Consider the following 10,215-nt stretch of genomic DNA (forward strand, 5'->3'; position numbering starts at 1 on the left):
GCTCCACCTCTATCCTTGCTTAGAGCTTCCACATCCCAGCTGCCCAGATTTCCATGCCCAGGATGATGTTTCTGGCTGCTCTAGCTACAAACCCAGCCCCAGATCAGAAAGTGAAGCTGTCTGTCTGCCTTCATGCTGCTGGGAAAGATTCAGATGGCAGAAAAAAGGGATGGTTTCTGGAGGACAGCAGAACAGTCCATCTAAAGGGCCCACAAGGCCTTGATGCATCTGCAGGAGACAGTCAGAGGCGAGGAACAATCGCTGCCTCCCGGCTGTTCCTGCAGCCACAGCCCAGCCAGGGAGAGAGGAGTGGGGGTGTTGCTACACTGGGTGGCTCCTTCCAGCAGCAGTTGCTTGTCCCACCCCAAGAGCAAGCAGTGGGGCAGCACACTCTCCTCCACAGCTCTTGACCTGCCCCACCATCACCCATCAATAAACAGGGTGAGTGTGGTGGGAAGCCCTGAGCTGACTCCTCAGCACAGCTCCAAGCAGCAGCTCAGCCCTGGGCCCCGCGGGGCAACGTTTGGTGCACGACCTGCTGAGGTGAGATCTCGGGGGACTCAAGGCCAGGAGCAGGCTGTGGGCTGACCTGATCCTCTGCCCCAGCCAGTTTTCACCAGGATCTCATATTTGTAGAGGCCGTTCTTGCCACAGAAGGGGATGACCCCAGCCCTGCCCACGTCCAGCACGTCCAGCTTGTGCACGATCAGCGCCGCCACCGAGTAGGTCACAAAGCAGACAGCACACGTCAGCAGCACGATGTAGTTCAGACCTGGGCCTGGAGCCTAGAAGAAAGGAAGTATGTTGAAAGTCACTCTCCTTCCCCAGAGGGATCCCCCATCCCCCAGTGCTGCCTCCTTCCCAGCATTGCCATTGTTCACACACATAATGCTGCAGGGAAACGGCCCCTCACTCCCACAAGGACCTTGAGGGGCTGGAGCGTGGCCAGAGAAGGGCAACGAAGCTGGTGGGGAAGGGTCTAGAGCCCAAGTGTGGGGAGGAGCAGCTGAGGGAGCGGGGGGTGCTGAGCCTGGAGCAAAGGAGGCTCAGGGGAGACCTTCTGGCTCTGCACAGCTCCTGACAGGAGCCTGGAGCCAGGGGGGGGTCGAGCTCTGCGCCCAGGGAACAAGCAACAGGACAAGAGGAAAGGGCCTCAAGTTGTGCCAGGGGAGGTTGAGGTTGTCCCTGAGGAACAATTTCTTCCCCTTGAGGGTTGTCCAGGCCTTGCTGCCCAGGGCAGTGCTGGATTCCCCGCCCCTGGAGGGGTTTCCAAGCCGTGGAGATGTGGGGTGAGGGACACGGGGCAGTGGGGACCTGGCAGTGCTGGGGGATGGTTGGACTTGGTGATCTTAAAGGTCTTTTCCAATCAAAACGACTCTTCTGCTCCCATGGAGGGACCTGTCCCTGCTCAGAGCATGTGGAGTGACTGCAGCACCTGAACCTCCTGTAGCAGCTGCTGAGGACTCTCTGCTCCCACCTACATCACACGGACAGAGCTGGAGGAGCCTGGATGCCCCTGGGAAGCTGGGAGCAGCTGGCAGGTGCTGGGAGGAGCATCTGGCATCTCACCAAGAGGTGATCACACCCTGAGGTGTCCGGGATAGAGAATAAAGCCATCTACAAAGGCCTGTTTTTAGCAGCAGCAGCCAGGATTCACGGTCAGGAGCCCCAGTCCCTCTGGGAGCTGTGCCCATCTGCAGCTCCCAGAGGCTCTCAGGTACTGGTGCTGGGCTGCCAGCTGGGCACAGGTCAGCCAGGACCCAGCTTCAACGGGGAGCTAACAGGAGCCCAAGGCTTTGCTCTAGGTGGCAACAACATGCTCGGCGTGTGGCCACGCTGCACAGCCTCTGCTTTGATCTACTCACAGGGAAGATGAACTGGACGGAGTTTGGGGGGACAAAGAGACTGGCCCCAAAGGCAGTGAGGTGCTGGGTCAAGCAGACAGCCTGGTCTGGCCTGGTCTCCTCCAGAGGGATGATGCCTTCTGTCTTCCAGCGTTTCTCCTGCTCGCTGAAGTACTGGCAGAGGGAGGTGTAGAGCCCCAGGGTCACCTCCACTGGGGACCAGCTGAAGTGGTTTGTGATGTTCAAGTAGTATTTCTGGATGGTGTCATCAGTTCTGGAGAGGGAAAGACAGCAGGGAGACATCATTAACCCACTTGCTGAAGGGACACAGCCCTGTCCTGATGGATCTGCCCCCATGGAAACCCCCCTGCTGCAGGGACAGGCGAGAGGAACAGCCCAGGGAATGTGGTGTCAGTCACACCCCCCTGGCTGTGCAGAAACTCTGGGCTTCCACAGACCACTTTAATCCTTTATCTTTGTATTCTTTCATCACCTGGGGCACCAAGCTGCACACCCCCTGTGCTGGCAGCCTTGCCCAGCCCTCCCACCCACCCTTCCCCACGTCTCGCCGACCCACACAACACTTCAGAGCAACTCCACGACTCTTGGCTGGGAGCAGATTTGCTCATTACAACAATTAATCCTTCTCTGAGCAACCTGTCACCAAAAGCCATGGAAGCTGTGTGGACCTAATGGTGGCTCCACACTTGCCCACCTCCTCCCAAGCTGCCTATCTCTTCTCAGACAAGCCCAGGAACAGCTCGCAGAGAACCCGAGGCACAACCACACACGCTCCTGGGCAAGGCACCAGGACAGCAACTGAAGTTACAGAAGTGATTAAAGCTCTCTGGTAAAAAGCAGAGAGCTCTGCTGCAAACCCAGCAGGGCTTCAGGAGCCACAGAAGACTCCCAGCAGCAGGCCAGTGGGTGGGTGGAGAACCTGTGTCCTCCTGCCACGCTTTGGGAAGGTGAGCTCTGAGGACAGAGGTGCTCCCATGAAGGCTGCAGTGAAGCTCAGAAACCAGGCTGAAGTGGTGCTCTGCTCTGGGAAATGGCTTTGTGAGCTGCATGAGGCAAGCCCTGAACTGTAGAACCATAGTCCTTTTGGCTGGAAGAGACCTTTCAGATCACTGAGTCCAACCATTCCCCAGTACTGCCAGGTCCCCACTGCCCCGTGTCCCTCACACCACATCTCCACGGCTTGGAAACCCCTCCAGGGGTGGGGACTCCACCACTGCCCTGGGCAGCCTGGCACAGCCCTGGGCAACCCTCAAGGGCAAGAAATTCCTCCTCATGTCCAACCTCAACCTCCCCTGGAGCAACTTGAGGCCATTTCCTCTTGTCCTGTCCCTTGTTCCTTGGGAGCAGAGCCCGACCCCCCCCTGGCTCCAGGCTCCTGTCAGGAGCTGTGCAGAGCCAGAAGGTCTCCCCTGAGCCTCCTTTGCTCCAGGCTCAGCACCCCCAGCTCCCTCAGCTGCTCCTCCCCACACTTGGGCTCTAGACCCTTCCCCAGCAGCTCCGTTGCCTTTCTCTGCCCACGCTTCAGCCCCTCAGGCAGAGGTCAGTGTGAGTCCCTTGGGGAAAGATTCCTGGTGAAGTCGGGCAGCTCTGGGACCAGTAGTGACACAGGATGAGAGCCTGGACAAGCAGCAGTCAGGCTGCAGCAGGTATCAGGCAATGAGCAGAGCAAAGGGCAGTGGGGGGAGACCATCACCAGGAGAGGCCCTGGGTGAAGGTCACAACCCTCACAAGGGATGAGTTTTACAGCTCGAGAGAGGGGAACCCTCCCTCAGCCAGATCAGAAAGGCAGCCTGGGCACTGAGGGGCTTTTGCAGAAGATGTCTGGGAAGGAGGAGTGCCAGGGTAGAAGAGGTGGAGGTGCTGGGGTGTAGGAATGGCAGCTTGCAGCTGTCTCCTCCAAGAACAGATGAGCACTATGGATGGCTACAACAGCACCAACCCAGCAGAGCAGCTGGGTATAAACCACAACAAGGTGCTGAGCACCCCTCACACCCATCCACAGGGCAGCTTGGGGGTGACAGGTGTGAGAAGCGAGGCTCCTCTTACCTGGGTGAGGTGAAGAAGGTGTAGAGCTTGTGGTCACTTCCAGCCAGGGCCTCCAGGCCAATCCTCTTGGAGGCAGTGCAGTTGTGCTGGTTGGGCTCTGGCTCGTGGTGCAGATAAGCCATGATGAACGGCTCGGGCTCGCTCGCCAGGTACTGATCTGCACAAAAACACAGAGCACTTCAGGAACACCAGGGAGAGCCTGAGCACCAGCCTGCTGCCAGCAGAGCATGCTCGGGGGGAGTATCAGGAATGAGGAAAGTTGGGAGAGATGCCATCCCAGGCTGCAGCCTCAGTCTGCAGTTCAGAGGATCCCTGAGCAAGAGACTCTGGATACCATCATCCCTGACCAAGAGAGGACTGGATGAACTCCCACCAGTGCTAATGTGGCTCAGCAGAAGGACTGGGAGAAGCAAAAGGCTTCTCAGTGCCAGAACCACAAGCAAGCATTGCACTGGGGACTGGATAATGCCCATGGCAGCCAGAATCTCACCCATGCAGTGAGGAACCTGCTGGTTACACGTGACATCCCTTCCCATAGCAGTTATCTCTTGGCAGAGCCAAGCACCCAGCCCTCCTCCCCCATGGGAAGAGACAGCAAAGAGCACGATGGGTTGGATCTATCTGCACTACCATTGAGGACTCTGTAGGTGAGCTGGAAGTGCAGTCCTGCCTCTCTGTTGTTGCTCTCCATGGTCACAATCAGGTTCACAGACGTTCTTGCCTCGATGACTTCAGTGCCAGCAGAGAGGTTGTCAGCCCCCGTGCTGTTGGACACCATTACAGTGATGGCTTTCTCTGAGTCCAGGCTCCCAATGGGGATCTGCACCCCGTTGTGTGTCTGGAACTCCATGGAGGCCACCTCTGTGGACACGGTGTAGTTGCTGATGTACCCAAAAGGGAAAGGGTTGGAGTCCACCTGGAACATGACTTGAATGACATCCGTCAGGTTGGAAAGGGTGGTGTTGAATGCCTGGGGGATGGAGAACTGGCAGTTTGGTGTGTTTTCATAGCAAAGCAAGTTGAAGGGATCAGATCTCTTGCCTCTGGCCTTAATTTCTCCTCCCACCAGCTCGAGGGGCTCTTCATTCAGCACTCGAGACTTCATGAGGATGCGCATCAGGCTGGAAGACAGGTTGTAGGCTTTGGGAGCTAGCAGCAAATTGTGGGAATCACCAAGAAGCTCCTGGGGCTTGGATTCTTGTGAAACTGTATTGACAAGATGAATCAGGTCACCTGCCAGGAGAGAAATCAAGGTGGTAAAGGAAGGGGTTAATACCCTTGATAGTGGCTACAGTCTAGATAACGCCTGACGCCTCCCCAGAACAACCAGACAAGTCTTCCCTTACTTCTCACTCTTAACTCTACACTGAGCACATGATCCCTGGAAATGCTCAGTAGCCCATCACTAAAATCTGAGCTGTCAGCAGCTCCTGCAGTCCCTTGGCTAAGCTGCACAGTTTGGAGGTGAATATTTACTCACAGCAGGCTTCAGCTTCCTCCTGTAGAGTGACTAGAACACCAGACTGGGGAACAAGGGGAGGATGGGCAGAGCAAATGTGTGTTAATGAGGTTTTTTTGCACTATAAAGTGGTCTTTCCAGGGCAACCAGGTGGGAATTTCCACACAGTGTTCACAGGTGCCCCAGTGAAGTTTGGCTGGCCTCCCCAAAAAGGCCAGCATCAGGAAGCCATAGCTGCTACTCATTGTTTACTAAAAGGAGAATTCCCTGGAGTATCAGGGAATGACCTGATATGAATGAGTTTATTAAAAGCTGCTCTGTCCAAATGTCTGCAGAGACAGCTGCCAAAGGCAGGACAACCCTGGGCAAGACCCCTGCCCCCAGCAGTGCCTGGTCAGCCATGACCCACCCCTGTGTGAGCAGTGACCTGTGATGTTGAGGATGTTGTCGGCGATGCCAGTCGGTGTCACTGTGCCCTGGGTCGTTTCCCCCTGCAGAATGGTCATCATGGTCTCCAGCTTGTTCAAGGTCCTGGTCAGGCATGACTTGCAAACCAGCTCCTTGCTCACCACCTGCACAAGAAACACAGTTTGGTGCAGGAGGAACACGCCCCAGGAGAGATGGAGGCAGCTGGAGGCAAGTTCAGCTGGCTCAGCCCTGCAGAGACCTGAGTGCAATTCTTCAAACACCTTCTGCACTCTGACAGCCACCCCTTGCTCCTTCCCACCCCAGGGAGGTGACTGCAGAGACCACGGCTGCTCTGCTGACACTTGTGAGGTGCCAAGAAGTTGGTGGTGTCTGCAGGACTCTTGCATCCACCTCCTCTCTGGAAAAGAGCAATATGGGGCAGCATGTTCCAGTCCCCCAGAGCTCACTTGTAAGGACCCAGCACGTCTCCTGCTCTCCAATCTCCTGAGCAGCCCTTTGGGACTACACCCTATTCCTACAGCAACCAACCAGAAGGAGCTGGCTGAGACTCCTGCATCCTCTCTCCTCTCTTCAATGGACACAGGATTTAGCCCTTACTGAATCCATTTCAGTGTCCAAATGCTCCTGGAAGCTGTGGGAGGGATCCTGCCACTCAGGCATGATGGATGTCCCTCCCTCTGCTCCCAGATGTGTCCAAGAAACAGAATGTTCTCGCCATGGCCTGAAGCTCCCTGCACTCTGAGGGCTGGATGGGAGGGACCGAGGCAACACATGGAAGCTGTTACCACAACCCTGTTCCTAGCTCTTCTTTCTTTTAATCATCACAGGGTTCAGACGTGATTCACCGTATGTTTTGGTGAAGAATCAAAACAGCATCTGTAGGTCTAGAATTCCCCCTTTCTGCTTTTATTTGTAAGCAATGAGAAGTGAGGACATGCTGTGTAAGTGAAGTCCACGAGGCACAGACAGGTATCAAGGAGGTGGGGAAGAAAAAGGGTTATGGGGAGAAACCACCCAAGGGGAGCTACTGCTTAGGAAGGAGAATCAGCTGGAGGAGACTGAGATTCTTTTTTTTTCCTTTCCAGGAGAAATGAATTCTAATTTTTCCTCTCCCCTGTAGGTAAAATGAAAAAAGTATCAGCACTGACTGACAGTTCTACAGGAATGGAAATGTGTGAACTCTGAGCTTGTCTCAACCACTTGGGAAATTCTAGGTTACTGTTTTTCCACGTTTTCCATTCCAGTCCAGAGCAGAAGCTGGTCCTGGAACATCAGCTTTTCCTGTGGAACAAAAATTCTATTTCTAGACCTAAGCTTCCACAGTGAGATCAAGTCCCAGGGCAAGAGCACAGGGAGAGATGGAAACCAACAGATCCAGCATCATTCTGGGATGCGACCGAACCCCGAACCCCTGCGCAAAGCTGGGCAGCAGGAGATGGCTTTGGGAGTTTCCAGACTTTGGAGCAGAGAAGGGAGCAGCAGAAGAGGGTCTCTGGGGGGGTGCAGAAGCCTGTCCATCACCTGAGTGTCGAGGCTGCTGCCCTGGCTGGGGAGGTGATGAGCAGCTAAGGCTGGGGTACACAGCTCCAGTCCTGAGAGCAAAGCTCTGGGAGGGCGGGGAGGAGGAGCTGCCAGGGCTGGCTGGCTGACCACCAAACCCCAAGCACGTTATATAACTGGGCTCTCTTCCCTTTGCCCATCTGACAAAACACACAGAGCCACTCCTAAAGCCACCAGGCAGCAGCCTCAGCACCGGGGAGCTGAAACTGGGAGCTGGTTGGTGAATCCAGTGCACCCAGTCAGAAGCAGAGCAGAGCAGTCTTCTAACCCTGTCCTGCAGAAACAGGGCTGGAAGGAACGTCAGCCCCTGGCACTGTCCCCTGCCTCAAAGCAGGTCCAGCTCTACTCCTGTTAGGCCTGATGGGAGTCCAGCCTGTCCTCAGAGATTCTGCAACTCCCCCAGCAATTTATTCCAGTGTGCTGAGGCCTCTTCTATGGGCTCCATCTGCAAGTGAAGGAACCTACTTGCTAGCAAGCTGCCATGCCAGGGCTGGGAGCAGAGAAGAAGCAGAGAGATCTCAGGTGCTTCTTCCAGCACACAGAATCACAGAATCACTCTGGTTGGAAGAGACCTTTAAGATCATTGAGTCCAACCATTCCCCAGCCCTGCCAGGTCCCCACTGCCCCGTGTCCCTCACACCACATCTCCACGGCTTGGAAACCCCTCCAGGGGTGGGGACTCCACCACTGCCCTGGGCAGCCTGGCACAGATCTTTCCATGAAGACATCACCTCAGCAACACCTGCCAGACCGGTGGCACAGCACAGGGCAGAGCTGACAACACTCAGCAACAGTGTCACCACAGCACATTGATGATGTCCAACAGTGATACCTGTGTGGTGTGTGTGTGGGAGAGACAGGGAAGCCCAACAGGAACTGAAGAGCACCTGGAAGAGCAGGAGGCTGGAGGAGGTGGTGGGGAACATACCGTGCACTGTGCCAGGGCAGCTGAGATCTGCTGGATGTCATCCACTGTGTTCACATTGAGGGAGTTCAGGGTCTCTGTGATGTTGTTGCGAGTCCAGGTCCGGAGCTCAAACTCGTTCCCAGCCTCAGGTTCCAGCAGCACCGAGCGCTCGTACTGGGGGGAGAAGCAGGCAGAGCCAGGAGATGCACCAGGCTGCTTCAGAGGATGATGAGCTGTGCTGAAATCACCTCCCCCCTGCACTGCCTGCCTCCCTGCCCCAGAGAGTGAGCTAACGAGCTGGTTTTTCAGTAGAACTTCCTCAATTTCACTTGCTCCAAGCTTAACAGCCCTGCACTTGAGAGCTCAGCAGCAGAGCAGTGTGCAGCTTGTCTAGCTAAGCACAGTGCCTGAGCTCAGGGGGATCACCCCTGCCTGGATTCCAGGCATGCAGCAGGCTCTTACTGGGCTGGAAAGCCTCAATATAGACCAAAACTCCTGCCCTGCCTATGGAGAGGCACATGAAGGGACTGGGCTCTACTTCAGGCAGGAGTGAACGTGAATGCTGCCAGGAGGATGATGCTCCAGGCAGAAGATCTTTCCAGCTGCATGAGCTCAGCAGTCAGAACAAGGAGGTCTCAGCACCCAGAGCACCACCTGAGCAGGAGAGTTGCCAGCTCCCCTGAGTTGCAGTGGGGTGGCCTGCTCAGGGGAAGCATGAAGCAGGTCGGGGAACCTGGGCTAAGGTTTCTGTTTCTAAATTCAGTGTTTAGACTTGAGATTGGCAGTACAGAGGAAAAACTCCCTGAATATGAGGACAAAAAAGCAGCTGCAGGGGGGACACCCAGGCCACTCTGAAACCTGTCTGACCTCACAGCCCCTCGGCTTCCCCTGGTCACTGTGTGTCTGCAGCTTGTTACTCTTTTTGCTGCATGAAAATAGCTCCAGCCCAGTTCCCAGCATGCACACACACTGATTTACATGGAAAACTGTAGCATTAGTGACTTCCCCACATTGCTGTACGAAAACCTTGCCAAAGAACATTACTGGTGACGATGGCAAGGCCTTCTGGAAGGCTCTCTTGGGCAGAGAGTGCTGCTTTACCTCATTTAAGATGGTGATGAGGGCCAGAGAGTACTCAATGACCTGCTGAGGGTCCCCTTGCTTCACTAAGCCCTGGAGCACGGTGTCAGTTTGATTGTAGAGCCAGTGGGAGAGGCTGGGGAAGCCCTCGGGCAAGCTGATCTCCATGGAGCTGCCAAGGGATGGGTTATGTGCAGACTGTCAAAGGGGGCTGGGGGCAGGAGGCAGAGTCCACCTTCCAGCTGGGAAGGAAGATGAGGGGGAAGCAGGTGGTTAAACAGCGACAGCATTGCTGACCCCTGCCCTGGAGCCCAGTTTGCACCAGCTCTATGTAGGAACATCATGGACTGAAGCCTGGTTCCTCACTGGCCCAGCTCTGTGGAGCTGCAGCTGGAGGATGCTCAGGGGTGCCTGGAGCCCAGAGGAGGAAATCCAGGTTTAGTCTGATGGCGCAGACACAGCACTTAAAACCAGGGTCGGTGTGCTGGGAGGAGCTTCCCTGCTTTTGGCATCCCTCCTCAGGGTCTGAGGAACAGCTGGGACCCAGATCCTCCTCCACAGGCACTGCAGGACCCTGTGCTCCAGCCTGGGAGGCCAGGACCAACCACATGCACAGTGCAGGGAGCTGCAGTCAGCCTTGAGGAGCAATCCTGCAGCTCAGTCAGGCAGCAGAGACCAGCTCAGGATGCTGCCCAACAACCTGTGGGCACTTGTCAGCTGTATGGAGCACACTGGAAACAAGGGGCACTGGCTGAAGGGGTAACTGAGCTTTCATGGCACTGACCCTGCTGAGACTGGAGCTGCAATCCCTTCCACTCCATTCAAATGCACTCCTTGGCTACATCAGACCTCCCTGCCTCTCAGCAGCG

At 55.8% G+C, this 10,215-nt stretch overlaps 1 protein-coding gene across 1 annotated transcript; it reads right to left on the reverse strand.

Moving 5' to 3' along the window:
• Positions 1-589: 589 nt before the first annotated feature.
• LOC103770995 (polycystin-1-like) lies at positions 590-9,518 on the reverse strand (the record flags this gene model as incomplete). Its single annotated transcript, XM_008938276.1, has 7 exons — positions 590-785; positions 1,866-2,118; positions 3,912-4,068; positions 4,542-5,144; positions 5,798-5,942; positions 8,288-8,440; positions 9,368-9,518. Coding segments are annotated over 7 exons (1,658 nt in total), but the record flags the coding sequence as incomplete, so codon positions are not given.
• Between the last annotated feature and the right edge of the window lie 697 nt (positions 9,519-10,215).

This window comes from Merops nubicus, unplaced genomic scaffold (assembly GCF_000691845.1).
Source record: "Merops nubicus isolate BGI_N331 unplaced genomic scaffold, ASM69184v1 scaffold7954, whole genome shotgun sequence".
Taxonomy (NCBI): domain Eukaryota; kingdom Metazoa; phylum Chordata; class Aves; order Coraciiformes; family Meropidae; genus Merops; species Merops nubicus.